This window comes from Microtus ochrogaster, chromosome 4, assembly GCF_000317375.1.
Source record: "Microtus ochrogaster isolate Prairie Vole_2 chromosome 4, MicOch1.0, whole genome shotgun sequence".
Taxonomy (NCBI): Eukaryota; Metazoa; Chordata; class Mammalia; order Rodentia; family Cricetidae; genus Microtus; species Microtus ochrogaster.
This window is the reverse complement of record NC_022011.1, coordinates 52,098,769-52,111,803: the sequence shown is the minus strand read 5'-3', so window position 1 is coordinate 52,111,803 and position 13,035 is coordinate 52,098,769. Positions and strand designations below refer to the sequence as shown.

Sequence of the window (13,035 nt, the reverse complement as noted above, 5' to 3'; positions counted from 1 at the left end):
TGATCCTTGCCCAAGGTGGATCCCAGGCCACAAGCCACACCCAGTCTCAGCTGCTGCCACTACCCCTAGACTATGCCCTTCTTTGTCCCTCATCCTCAGCTACTGGCTTTGGCTTATTCTGTACTTGGGTTCTGAGCAGAAATCCCCTTCAAGGGTTTCACCTCACCTGGCTGTTCTAGAGGAATCTTCTCTCCTCAGGTTTTAAAGGACTGAAGGCAGGTATTAGGCACAGGACCTTAGCCATAGCCTGAGGGTTCCCATAAATGTAGCAAACCTTGTTCACGGTATTTCAGAGATGAGATTTTTCTCCTCTAGTCCCAGTTCTCAGACCCTGCCCTACCCCACTTAACTGTCAGGTGGTGGGCAATGGTGGCGCATGCCTTTAAGCCTAGCAATCCAGGCAGAGGCGGGTGGATCTCTGTGAGTTCGAGACCAGCCTGGTCTACAGAGCTAGTTCCAGGACAGGCTCCAAAGCCACAAAGAAACCCTGTCTTGAAAAAAAAAAAAAAAGCCAAAGCTACAGAGAAACCCTGCCTCCAAAAACAAAACAAAACACAACCTGTTAGAGGCCATGAAGGTGTTCCTATCTGGTTCATACACCTGGCCACAGATGGGTGTGTCTTTGTCCTAACCAGGATATAAACTTGCTAGGCTGGCCTGGTAGGGTGACAATGCCAGCCCCTGGGCCTCAGGCACACCATCTGCCCTGCATTCCTTTAGACTAAGTTTGTGGACGAATCTTAAAGACCAGAGAGGTCTTGGTTCTCGTTTAACCAATACAAAGCTCATGTCAGGAGTTGTTTCTCGACTAACCCTGTAAGGGTACCTGTGTCTGCTGTCAGGGATGTCCCCAGTGATGAGGGCCAGTGGGTTCAAGCTGTGCCCTCCCCTCCTGGCACCGTGTTGGCTCCAGCTGGCAGGAGGCTGGGCTCAGCTGCAGGGCTGACATTTCCTCTTAGTTTGCTTGGCAGATCCTCATAGAGGAGAATGGCAGCAGGGTGGGGCTGCGCCTGCATCTCAGCCTGGGACAACAAGTTCAGGACAGAGCTGTAGGTTAACCCTGACCATGCCAGCCTGTAGGCAAACTAGTTCCCTTGGGCAGCGGCTGATTACAGAGTCAACAGACCCTCAGAGCATCGAGCTCCGACTAATAAGAGGTGTGAGCCAGAGACTGCAACCCTTTCTGAGCCATCTGCTCCCTGGGGGTGTTATTCTAAGGCTATGGTATGGTGTCCTGCTCAGGCATATGTAGCCAGTGACTCTCCCATCCCAATAGATGATCAAGGATTCCTTAGGATACCAGCAGTCCCTTAACCCGGACTAAAGGCTGTATGAGCTCAGTCCTCCAAAGCCAAGGAGGGCAGCTGAACACATACCCCACCTCCCATAGCTTCCTTGTCCCCTACCTGCCTCAACTTGGGGAGGGTTTTGTTAACGGGAAGTCTGGTAGAGCTCTAACTCTACTCAGAGGTCAGATGTGGACAAGCAAACTGAGGTCTTGGTTCCCAACACCAGAGGGCAAAGTAAGGTTCTCACCCGTTTATCTAGAGCTGCTATGTGTCTGTAAAACTGTAGCCCTACTATCCCCTGTCGCAGATCTGGCTAGAGCTCGCAAACCCTGTCCCCTTTACCTGCTCCATCCAGGGCTGTCCACCCAGGACTCCTAGAATTCCAGCATCCAAGTGGTCTGGGTTCTCTGAGTCCCTGCCCCCACACCCTCTGCCTCACAGCCCCACTGTGAGGTCAGCACCTTCCAATGAGTTCCGTCTAGAGGTGTGTGGTGGGGCTGGGGGCTGAACATGGCCCCCTGTCCCCAGCCTGACTCCTGCCCAGCTGGCAGCCCCCTTGGTCTGATATGTTTGTCCCTTTTGCTCATCCCTGCTGCAGGTGCCTCCTCCCACTAGCCCCCCAGCCAGAGTCTCACCCTTTTCCAAGCAGGGCAAGCCACCTGTGTCCTGAGAGCCACTGGGGTGGGGGGTGGGGGACGACCTGAGGTCGTCCACAGGCAGGTGACTGGCTCCTGGTCTTGTGGCCTTGTTTCTGCAGCTGGAACCTACTGTGAATGCAGCCTTGGCCTCAGCCGTGAGGCCCTTATTGCTCTCATTGTGATACTGGCTGGTGTCAGTGCCAGCTGCTTCTGTGCACTCGTTATTGTGGCGATTGGTGTCTTTCGGGCCAAGGGGTGCGTGAGCTTGGGGTTGGGCACAACGGGAGTGGGGCCATGCTACTGGCCCTGGGCTGTTAGCCATGCCTTTGAGGGGCCTCTTCTTGGGGTGGTGTGTCATGAGAGGCTGGGGGTAATATTTTCCAGGGTGTGTGGGGGGTATGGGGGTTCCAGGAAGAGGTTCAAGGGGGCTTCCAGGCATGTGGGAAGAGCATTTCTCCAGAATTCACACCTGCCTTTGTCCCCCTCAGTGATTCGTGCCCCGGACACACGGAAAACAGGTAAGCACACCAGGAAAAGCCTCAAGGGTGAGCTGTGCCCTCTCTCTGCCCGCTCCTGAAAGTAGAGATCACAGTGGTATCCAGAGCAATGTCCTCAAGGGCCAGCTTCTCTTGGGTGGCCAAGGCCCTGCCAGATCATGCTGACCCAGCCCATCATGCAGGTTGATAGGGCCCTTTGGGGTCCGGGCAGATCGCATGGACCTGCGCTCGGTGCACATCGAGTCCCGCCTCATGGACCGTGACCTGGAGGTATCCATGATGCCGACCTTGGACAACCAGGGCTTCATGACCATTCCCATGGAGGTTCCGCTAGAGGAGCCTCCTCCACCACCTCCACCTCCACCTCCTCCACCGCCACAGTAGCGGAGGGCAGCTAGGCTGGGGAATTAAACAGTATTTAGTGATTGTGTGCTGTCCTTCTTGCAAGTCCCTCGAGGTAGTGTTTGTCATAGATCACGGAAGGTGTCTCCACCCAGGGGCAGAGCCAGGGTTTTCAGCTCCTAGCCCAGCTGGCCAGTTCAGCTTTTCTCAGCTGAACCTTCCTACTGTTGGCCTTACAAAGATGACTGACCCTGGGCCCTTCCTACTTCCCAGATTTCCCAAGACAGGACCTGTAGCTAGCAAGTCCAAAGGGAGCTGCATTGCCCAGACTTGAGCCAGCACTCCTTTCTACTAACACGGCCCTCAAGGGCTCCAAGGGGGAGAGGGTTGGGTACACTCCCTCTTTTGCCTTAGGTTTGCCATCCCTCCTACACTTTTAAGGTCTTTCCTTTGCATTTATACCTCCACCAATCCTGTCAAGGGACTGGACAGACTCTATAGGGTCTTTTTGCTGACAAGGGATGAAATTGAGACTGGGGTATGGAGCAAGGCATTGTGGGTCACATTCTATGTGGAGCTGGTGGGTTTGACCCTGCTCTTTAGGTCTCAGTGGGGCGTCCAGTGGTCTCATCAGCTCCACTATGGGTTCAGAGCCAAGCCAAGACGAGCCCTGGACAGGTGGTTGGCAGTATTGGGCTTTGGCTCTGTGCCTAGCCCCCGCCCAAGGCGAGGAACCAGTTGTGGGACAGAAGCTGTTGTGCTCTGGCAGGAGAGTTAATACTTCTGTAGGTGAGGAAGGGACAAACTCCAGGTCATCTGCATTCCGAAGCCGCACAGGGATCTAGGTCCCCTTGTCTTCTCGAGCAGTCCTCATGCGGGGCTCTTTTTTCTTGCGGCTTCTGCCGCAACTGTCTCTACTGCTGCTGCTGTCGTTGAGGCGAGTCTGGACACAGGAGCACGTTGGAACTGCCCCTTCCAGATCCCCGGTGGTCCCCGAGTGCCCCGAGGCTTGTTCATGTTCACTAGGTGGCAAGGCCAATTGCTCCGCACTCGAGCTGCCCACGGTACCAGCGGGCCTGAGCTGGAGAGTAAGCTCACTGCTTCTGGATCACAATCGCGTCAGCGCGCTGCCTCCAGGTGCCTTCGCTGGGGCGGACGCGCTACTATACCTAGACCTGCGGGAGAACCGGCTCCGGTCAGTACACGCTCGAGCTTTCTGGGGTCTGGGCGTGTTGCAATTTCTAGACCTGAGCGCCAACCAGTTGGAAACCCTGTCTCCTGGCACCTTCGTGCCGCTCCGCGCGTTGCGTTTTCTTTCCCTAGCGGGTAATCGGTTGGCATTTCTGGAGCCTTCGATCCTGGGCGCGCTCCCATTACTGCGAGTGCTCAGCCTGCAGGACAATTCACTGTCTGCGCTCGAGGCGGGTTTGCTGAATAGCCTGCCCACGCTCGACGTGTTGCGCTTGCGTGGCAACCCCTGGGCATGCAGCTGCGCGCTGCGTCCGCTTTGCACCTGGCTGCGCAAGCACCCGCGTCCCTCTTCAGGTGAGCCATCTGGGGCGCAGGACAGATAATGTTTGATGCAATTGCTGCCATCTGATGCCGCTCCTGTGTCCTGCAGAAACTGAGACCCTGTTCTGCGTGTCTCCAAGACGCCAGACGCTCAGCCTACTGACAGCCTTTCCGGACACGGCCTTCAGACACTGCGCTCAGACACTCGCAGCGCGAGACCTGGCGGTGGTATATGCTCTCGGGCCGGTCTCTTTCCTCGCCAGTCTGGCCATCTGCCTGGCATTGGGCTCCGTGCTCACTGCCTGTGGTGCACGGCGGCGCCGCGGCCGCACCACGGTACGCCCCTTACTAAGGAGACCGCTGGACCCCGAGGGTCCAACCTCCCAGGAGGATGCTGGGAGCCCTGCGGCGGCTGCAACACAAGCCTAAGCTGCGGTTGTTTCTAGCCCTCCCCCAGTGCTCTGCACTTTGAAAACTGTCCCCAAATTCCTGGCCTCCCTTCAAACTCCCTGTAGGCGTCAACAATAGACAAAAAAACCGGAAAATTTCTGACATTCCTTTAGGCATCACCACTGAATACCGGGGTTGGGGTAGCTGTGCGCGCCCGGTGTCTCTGGGGCAGAGGAGTAGCACGCTACTGCGCACCAGCGACACGGGGAAGGCACGCGCTTGGACACTGGGAGAGCAGGTCATGTACAAGGTGGTGGGTGAATGACACCCGAATGGGAGGCGGATGGCGCTCCCTGGTGCCCAAGGTGCGGGGCTCGTTGCGAGCCAGCGTCTGAGGAAGCCTATTGTGGCTGCAGGCAGAAGAGAAGGCTCAGCCCTCTCGGAGTCTGGAGCCCTGGACAACTGGGAGCCAGAGAGCACCCCTGGGAAGCGCTGCCAGCAGGGCAGTGAGGGCTGACACTGGGAAATGTCAGGGCCAGCCCTGCAAATGGGGTGGGGAAGGGTCGTGGGAGGGTGGTGCAGCAGGAGAGAGAGCCTTCCAACCCGAGGAGGAAGTCAGGTTGCAGAGAGCAGGCGCTGGAGGAGGGGTGGGTGGGTGACCTAGCCAGCTGGGGCCATGGGCCCCCACTGTAGCTTAGGGTGGTGGCTGGAGGAAGGATGGGGCTGCCATTTCTGCTCCACACCCCTCCGGCCGGGGCCACTTAGGCCCCTCACCCCACTGCTCAGAGACCCCAGGGCCCTGCCTCTGCCGGAGCGCCCTGTGGCCCTGCCCAGCCGGCTCAGCTCTGGCCCATCCTCAGCCGCTCTGGTCCGCACCTTGGTCCTGCAGGGGCTGCCTGCCAGGCAGCAGGGCAGGCGGACGGGAGGCCCAGGGTGGGCAGTCTCTGGGGCGGGTGGGCTTCCCTCAGGCCTTCCCGAGCAGCAGGACTCATCAGTGTCCTTGGCCGGGCTAACTGGGCAGGTGGGCGCCTCCGGGGGCCTCACACCACGGTGCTGACCGAGGGATCTGAGAGGTTGAGCGGGCCCGTGATATCAGTGGGATGGTACTGCTGTAAAATAGAAATACACAGACAAGGCGGCCCGTTAGCTCCGACGTCGGGGGCACGCGCGGGGCCGGGACAGGGTGGACCGGCCAGCCGGCCGACCGGCGGGCAGGCGGGCACGGCCTGGGGGAGGCTGGGGGTGCTCCTCCCCCGACCCCGTCGTGCTCCGGGGTTCTGCGTGGGCCAGGCCGCTGTCCCGTGCGTCTGTCTGTCTGTCTGCGGGGGAGGGGCAGAGGAGGGCGGGCGGGGCGTCTCAGCTCTCCCTATGACGGGAACACAGCTGCAGCTGGCCCTCCTCCCTCTCAATAGCGCGTCGCGGCAGCACTGTGTCTTTTTGGTTTTGCAAAGCGCCGCGTCCACCCCCGGTGCTCTATAAATAAGAACCAACAATCAATACCTGCTGGCCCTGCCGGCCACCAGGGATCCCAGCCCTGAGCGCCCAGTGCTGCCCTGGCCCGGACCGGCCACAGGACAGGGGCAAAGGATCTCAGCAGCTGGACCGACCCCACCCCACCCAAAGGAGCCCCCACCCAAGCCTCCCTCTGAACAGCACCCAGCCCCAGAGACAGGGTGCGAGCTGGGTTGCCCTCCCCCACCCAGCCCACAGTGGCAATGCCCAGAGGTCAACCCTGCAGGGTGGGGCCAGCTTCAGATGGCCCGGAAGAACGGGTCCCTGGTGCCCAGGGAGGCTCAGGTAAAGACTGAACTGAGAACAAGTGCCCAGAAAGGAACCGTGTAGATTTCTGAGCTTTACCTGGCCAGTTCCAGATGGGGCCCCAAGACTGAATGACACCCTCTGAAAGTGGCCTGCCGCCTGCAGGAATTTTGTACTCTCCCCACTTTGGCCACTTGGCCCCAAAAGTACAGATAATCCTCTCTGTCGGATTTCCCCTTTCCCACACAAGTTTCCGCCCACAGCCCTGCTCTCCCTCCCCGGCAGCCCCTTGTGGGGATCCTGGCTCAGATCTTGTAGCATAGGCCATGCCCACTTTCCCTGGTCTGGGAGACCCTGGAGACTGTCTTTGCACCAGCTCCTGGAGCCTCACGGTGGTGCAGCCCACAGACCCTTCGGCTTCACCCACTCTTCCTGTACCAGGGCCCTCAGAGAACTGAGCAGCCACTCCTCATAGGTCTCTCTGGAGCACTCGAGTAGTCTGAGCCTGGCACTTCCATTGCTCTGCACCAAATCCTGTCTGTGTGTCTTTCTTCCTGAGCATAGGGCTCTACCACAAACCCAGATTCCTCATGGGACACAAGCCCCTTGTGGGTGACACTGGCTAGAGGGGCTGCTTCTTGGCTAGGACCAGGGTGACTAGCAAAATGGGGATCCTTTGGAGGATTTTCTTTTGAGTATGCATTTCTGGTTTGGTGGCGTGCTGCCCAAGGCAGGGGACAGGGTTCTGAAGGCAGACGGTATGGTTCTGACAATGGCCTCGTGGCAGTGCTTGGGGGTCTGAGCTGAAACACTGGTCTTAGTCTCCCCTTCCTGGGCCTCCCTCTGAGTATTACTCTGTGTGCTCAGGCCAGGGTTTTCAGGGACACCCTGTCTATGCTCAGATCACCTGGGTGCTGCTGCCTCACCTCCATCAGGGACCTGTTCAACTTGGCCCCACCCCACTGCCCACCTGGCGGTCTCCCTGTGACCAAGGGTCAGTGCCAATGCTAGGCCCCAGTCGTCCACCCAGATGGACCCAGGCCCAGCCCCCAGCCCCCGGCCCACACAGAGACCACATGGAAGATGCAACACGCATGGCTCTGGTGAGACAGGTGAGACAGGTGTCTGGGGGGCGGGGCCAGTGGCCAGACAGACGGACGGGATGGGACATCACAGCTACACCCTCCAGAGCTGTTGCAGAGCAAGAACGAGGTGTCAAGCCCCTCGTGGAGGCAAGAGAAACAGGGATGAAACAGACGTGGCGTGGTATCCTGGCAGGGACAACCTGGGACAGGGCTACTCTAGTTCCCAGGGTCTGAGTAGCCCAGAGAGATGGTGAGGCTGACTGACTGACCAACAACATGACACGGCTTCCAGATGGTGTGTGGGTCATGGCATGGGGAGGGAGGTGGGCAGACTAACGTGGAGACACATGGGGAAGCTGAGGACCAGTGAGGGCTCGAGGAGAGTTCCGGAGAGTTCTAAAGGACGGCACCCTTGTATGGGTGGAGGGTGGGTGAAGGACTGACTCGAGGCATCGGCACGGATGGCCAGGGTTGGAGGCGGGGACAGGGGTGGGATGGTGAGGGTGAGGGAGACAGACATGGGGCAAGGGAGGAGTCAGAGACGCGGGACTGGGGTGCTTCCCCCTTACCGTGTCTTTGGAGGACCTACGTCTCTTGAAGCTGGAGGCCAGGGTGGAGGTGATAGCCCTAAATGTGGCTTTCTTTTTAGGGTCGGGCTCTGCTCTACCACTCTTTCTATCCTAAAATGAATATGTATAAGTGATTAGACGGCTAAGGGTGGCGGCCACACCTGCCCTTGCCTGCTCCTTGGGGGCCGCTGCCAGGCCCGGCCAGCCACTCAGGCCCTGTATCCTGCCTGCCTCACTGTGCTGGACAGACTGACCAACAGCCAGACTTTTGAGAGTGGCCTCTTCTGCCCGGGGTTGGGCCTGTCCTTGCTTGTGCTGGGGCTGGGCTTGGGGTCCTGCTGGCACTCTTCCTAGAATGTTCGCCTGGCTCCCTGGCTCCTGGGTGGCCCTGGCTTAGAGGCATCCTGAGGAGGAGGAGCCCCTGAGGACAGGAAGAGCTTCCTCTCGGGGGCCACACCAGCCCCTTTGTTCAGAGGCTGCTGACCCCAAAAGGCACACACCAGGAAGGGGCCAAGGACCCAAGGAGGTGTCCAGTTGGAATTGGAGTGATAGACAGAGGTAGATCCGGGGGCACTGGCCTGGAGTCTGATGGCCAGCATGGCCCTGGACAGCTGTGGCCAGGTCCCCAGGGGACCTGTAGGGCCAAAAGCAAGAACGGGTGGATGAGAGATGTGGGGGCTCCAAGAGCCCTGTCCCCCCCAACAGCCCTCACTGTAATGTCAATGTCAGCTCAGGACACAGCTCCAGCAAGACACCCAGAGAAAGAGAAGAGACAAGTGAATCGGAACCTGGCCATTGGCCGCTAGTCTTCAGGCTTGTGTGAACCTCACTGCCCACCCTGTCCCTTTCCCTGGTGGCTTCTGACCATCCCACATGCAGCCTTATCCCTGCCAGCCACAAATCCACACGGATGTGGCCTGAGGCACCAGGTGAGGCAGATCAGCCCCTTTTAGATTGGAGTCACAGAGCTGGACACAGAAAGAAAAGGGGTCTCCAGAAGGGGTGTCAAAGGAGCTGGGATGTAGCAGGCCATATACATCTCAGATCACGTACTACACACAGGCGGGCCCTTGTCTTACCCTGCCTGATTGCCTTCCTATGGATTGGGTGCCAGTAGGTGACTCTGGAAACAGAGGGGCCAGGCAGAAGCTTGGAGCAGGGTTCATGGCCTCCCTTGGCCCAGCTTGGCAGTGGGTGGCCACCTGCAGGCAGCTCCTGCCTGTGCTGCCCCTGTGTCTTGGGAACACTCACCACTGCCCCTGGCCATGGCTCCTAGCACCAGTCCTGCCCATGAGCCAGAGCCAGTGCCACGGCCTGTAGGGATAGAGTAGGGCCGTGGCCTGGCGGGGCCCTGGACGCCAGGCCTCGGAGGGTGGCCTGTCCTACCTGCAGGTTCTTCCTCCACACGTTCACTGCTGCAAAAGCCAGCTGCATCTGCTTCCTACGGGCATCCTTGTGTCTTTTGTAGGCGATCTCGATGAAAATCAGGAAGATCCCAGCCACGATGCCTCCAGCCACCAGCATAAAGACCCCTGTGTGAAGTACCCAGTGCCTCATCTGACTGCCCAGAGGCTGTAGCCCCCAAACAATCCATCCCGGCATCAAGGCAGCACGGAGGGCCCACCTGCCATGTTCTCAAAAGTGAGAGTCGCAGGAGCATTGCTGCGGGAGTCACATTCCTGATACCGAACCCATGTCTTATCCAGATCCTCCATGAAGCCATTCTCATGGGACCTGAGTAGGGAAGGGGAGAGGGAAGGCAGGGCTGGAAGCAGGCGTGGGACTGGGAATGGGCAGGGCTTGCATCTAGGAGTGGGGCTGTGTGAGTGTGGGCAGGGCTCACAGGGGAGGCAGTACCATGGGACAGACTTTTCAGCCCAAGTGGGGCTTTGGTTTGTTTGCTTGCTTGTTTGTTTAGAGACAAGGTTTCTCTGTAGCTTTGGTGCCTGTCCTGGAACTAGCTCTTGTAAACTAGGCTGGCCTTGAATATCACAGAGATCTGCCTGCCTCTGCCTCCCGAGTGCTAGGATTAAAGGCGTGCGCCACCACCAGGCTGCCAAGTGGGGCTTTGGGAGTTAGGAAGCTTATAGCCTTTGCTGGGCTGAGAGTGGGAAGGTTCTCTTATGGGGCTGATGCCTGGTTTGGGTGGAGTTTCCTTTACGGCAGTTGTACCAGATGATGTCAGTGTCTGGTGAATAGGCGCTGGCCTGGGGTAGAGTGGTTTGGTGTTTTGCCGCTTGGGCACTAGAGACAAGGTCCAACCTTGTGGGGAGGCTCTTAAAGCCAAGAGGAGAAGGGAAGAGAGGGCCCCAACACAGGGCAGACTCACTTGAGTATGGACAGGGAAACATTCTGCTTCCAGGGGCTGTCCTTGCGCATGCCGATGCCGAAGCCCGAGCGGAAGAACAGCTCACCCGTTGTCACTAGGTCACATTTCTGTGACGCCTCGAACTCCAGCACCGCTGAGTCCCAGATGAAGGCATGGAGCTTGCTGCCGGCAGAGGTGGAGTCAAAGGAGCCCCGCACCCTGCTCACACTTCAGTCCAGACACCCTCCACTGTGTTTCCTGAGTGAGCAGGTCCCCTTTGCCTGGCCCTTTACCATCCCACCCAGCCAGGGCGGCCTTTTGTGTGCTCGCTCACTTGTCCCGCACAGCCTGGATGGCCTCTGCTGCGCTCTCGTAGTTGTGTTTCTCCATGTGCCGATACATGGTGCTCAGCTCCACCTGCCTCCGGAAGTAGATGTCCACTGAACTCTGCTTCACAGTCGCATAGATGAACTTGTCCGAGGGGTTTCTGAGCTGCAGGGACAGAGGCCTCAGCTCACGGCTGCCCCCTAGGCTCCACCAGGAGCAGATACTTCCTCTCAACCTCTTCTTGACACATACACACACAGACACACACACACACACTGCCCCACAGCCCTGGGGCCTCACCCTGGGGTCATTGATGCCTGTGATACGCTCCTCAGGCCGATCCAGCACCAGGAAGGCTGCCAGGTTGGCAGTATAGGAAGCCACGATGATCATGGCAAAACCAGCCCACACCATGCCTAGGATCCGTGCAGAGAAGCTCCGGGGAGCACCTGTGGGCAGAGACTTAGGTCAGTTCCCCGGAAAGCAGGGGATGCAGCCGGGAAGGACAGTGGCTTCGTCTCACCTTCCCCGATGCCAGAGTTGAGCAGGACACCCCAGGAGAACCACATGGCGGAGGACAGGGTCAGCGCGTCCTCCTCTTCCTCCTCACTGTTCACCTTGAACCGGCCAAATGGACTGCAGAGTGCAAAGGGGAGGTGGGAGAGAAAGCGGGAGAGAGGACAGGAGAGGCAGCTCTGCCCAGCCCTGCCAGTTCTGCCCACCCTCTAGACGGAGGGGTCCAGCTCCCTCCACGGCACTCACCTGAAGCGGTCTAGCAGATAGAGCATTACGGCCACCACGTGCACCGACAGCCCCACTAGCAACCACAGCGTGCTCTGGAAGGGCTGCATGAACGAGTCCAGCGTGCTCCGGGGAATCTCCTGCAGGTGAACAGGGAATCAGCATTGCCTGGGCCCTCCATGCCCCCACTCCATCCCCACTTGAGCCCTGCCTACCTTCTTGACCAGAATGGTCAGGCCCTGGTACTTGAAGGGCTTGGAGAACTCTATGTATTGTGCACGCTCATTGTTGATGGTCAGCGGTGCCACAATCATGTCTGCTTGACCACTGAGCAGCTCTCCCATCATCCCATTCCACTCCTTTTTGTTGCTGTTGTTTACCTGCGAAGCGACAGAGCCAGTGGGGCTGCAGACAGGGTGGGTATGGTTCCCCGAACGAACAAGCATTCCTAGACCTTAGTCCTAGCACACGGGGGGTCGGAGGGGGATGACGACATCTCCTGTTCCGTATCTAGCTCATCTCTAAAGCCCAGCCCCAGCCCCTTTGAACAAGGCTCTACCCACCCCCAAAGACTTTCCAATGAATCCATCTCAGCTCACGAATCCCACTAGCCCCTCCCTCCAGGCCTCGCCCCTGCCATCCACTCCATACCCGCTCCTGTGTGCCAAACTTGCCATCTGCCACCAGGTGGACCTCATAGGTAAAGTTCATGGTCCGTGCCAACTTGATGAGCAGGTCAATGCAGAAGCCATAGCAGCACTGAGGCACCGTGTGGCGTGCTGTGGACAGTTAGAGAATAGTATCAGCAGGCTCCCGATTTCACTGCCCAGTACACTGCCACACTCTACCCGGCACTCACGGCTGCCTGGCGAGGTGTCATTGGGCCCTGTGCAGATCACCTTCTTGACTGGGTCACCGTTAACCGTGAATTCCTCCTTGCATGTCCCATCACTCAGTGTGGGTTTGACGTACACAAAGGGCTCTTGGTGGATTGTCACTATCTGGGGGAAAGACAAGAACCAGCCTGGGCCACCTGCCCTTGGTTGTCCCCAGGGCTGGCAGCTTCTTGGCACACAGCAACCCTCGTCTCCATCTTTCTTCCGGTGCTCTGTGAAATCCCCACCCGGGCCCTGTCCCACTGGTCAGAGGTCAGTCCACAACCTTCTGACATGGTTAGCATCGGTTCTGCCCTCGGGGTAGGGATACAAGTCTGGTGAGGTGCTGAAGTGGGGTACAGACTTCCCCAGCCATCGGCCCTGGCTCATCAAAGTGCCTCCTGCAATGCTGTCCTCTTCTTGTAGCCCCTTTCCTCTGATCCCAGTTCATATATCACAGTGTGACTGTGTAGTATTTACTGTGTGGACTGGGCACGATCTCTGACCAATCACAGAGGAGAAACTCTGCATCCTTGCCAGGGCCACCCTGGCCTCCACTGGCAGGTAGCCTTCAGTCTTTGACCCTTGTCGGGGGTTTTTTTTGGTTTTTTTTTTTTGTTTTTTGTTTTTTTTTTTTGTTTTTCGAGACAGGGTTTCTCTGTGGCTTTGGAGCCTGTCCTGGAACTAGCTCTGTAGACCAGGCT

General features: G+C 58.3%; 3 protein-coding genes across 10 annotated transcripts in view; 2 read left to right on the top strand and 1 right to left on the bottom strand.

Moving 5' to 3' along the window:
* Nucleotides 1-1,773: 1,773 nt before the first annotated feature.
* On the top strand, nucleotides 1,774-2,832 carry Tmem210 (transmembrane protein 210). Its single transcript, XM_005346322.2, has 4 exons — nucleotides 1,774-1,887; nucleotides 2,047-2,182; nucleotides 2,416-2,445; nucleotides 2,607-2,832. The coding sequence occupies exons 1-4, from the start codon at nucleotides 1,800-1,802 to the stop codon at nucleotides 2,806-2,808; spliced, it is 456 nt and encodes a 151-aa protein (XP_005346379.1). The 5' UTR covers nucleotides 1,774-1,799; the 3' UTR covers nucleotides 2,809-2,832.
* Nucleotides 2,833-3,408: 576 nt separating this feature from the next.
* Nucleotides 3,409-4,720, top strand: Lrrc26 (leucine rich repeat containing 26). Its single transcript, XM_005346321.3, has 2 exons — nucleotides 3,409-4,311; nucleotides 4,388-4,720. Exons 1-2 carry the CDS (start codon nucleotides 3,639-3,641, stop codon nucleotides 4,705-4,707), a joined length of 993 nt encoding a protein of 330 aa, XP_005346378.1. The 5' UTR covers nucleotides 3,409-3,638; the 3' UTR covers nucleotides 4,708-4,720.
* A 100-nt stretch (nucleotides 4,721-4,820) lies between these two features.
* Nucleotides 4,821-13,035, bottom strand: part of Grin1 (glutamate ionotropic receptor NMDA type subunit 1) — a 27,295-nt gene continuing 19,080 nt past the window's right edge. For 2 of the 8 annotated variants that reach the window (XM_005346313.3, XM_005346315.3), the window contains 12 exons: nucleotides 12,316-12,457; nucleotides 12,108-12,235; nucleotides 11,672-11,836; nucleotides 11,478-11,596; nucleotides 11,239-11,351; nucleotides 11,016-11,164; nucleotides 10,723-10,880; nucleotides 10,410-10,571; nucleotides 9,705-9,814; nucleotides 9,467-9,612; nucleotides 8,081-8,191; nucleotides 5,698-6,141 (listed from right to left, as the gene is read on the bottom strand). In XM_005346313.3, coding sequence (XP_005346370.1) covers nucleotides 6,025-6,141; nucleotides 8,081-8,191; nucleotides 9,467-9,612; nucleotides 9,705-9,814; nucleotides 10,410-10,571; nucleotides 10,723-10,880; nucleotides 11,016-11,164; nucleotides 11,239-11,351; nucleotides 11,478-11,596; nucleotides 11,672-11,836; nucleotides 12,108-12,235; nucleotides 12,316-12,457 — 1,620 coding nt within the window. In that variant the 3' untranslated portion in view covers nucleotides 5,698-6,024. Of the gene's footprint in view, nucleotides 6,142-8,080; nucleotides 8,192-9,466; nucleotides 9,613-9,704; nucleotides 9,815-10,409; nucleotides 10,572-10,722; nucleotides 10,881-11,015; nucleotides 11,165-11,238; nucleotides 11,352-11,477; nucleotides 11,597-11,671; nucleotides 11,837-12,107; nucleotides 12,236-12,315; nucleotides 12,458-13,035 lie in introns of all 8 variants that reach the window. The other 6 variants (XM_005346318.3, XM_005346320.3, XM_005346317.3 and 3 more) reach the window with 4 other exon arrangements.

Bases quoted from the DNA above. Each gene is read 5' to 3' on its own strand.
- Tmem210 (XM_005346322.2), top strand. From the start codon at position 1,800: ATGGCCCCCTGTCCCCAGCCTGACTCCTGCCCAGCTGGCAGCCCCCTT. The intron at 2,183-2,415 runs GTGCGTGAGCTT...TGTCCCCCTCAG, and splicing joins GGTGTCTTTCGGGCCAAGGG to TGATTCGTGCCCCGGACACA. The intron at 2,446-2,606 runs GTAAGCACACCA...CCCATCATGCAG, and splicing joins CCCGGACACACGGAAAACAG to GTTGATAGGGCCCTTTGGGG.
- Lrrc26 (XM_005346321.3), top strand. From the start codon at position 3,639: ATGCGGGGCTCTTTTTTCTTGCGGCTTCTGCCGCAACTGTCTCTACTG. The intron at 4,312-4,387 runs GTGAGCCATCTG...TGTGTCCTGCAG, and splicing joins GCACCCGCGTCCCTCTTCAG to AAACTGAGACCCTGTTCTGC.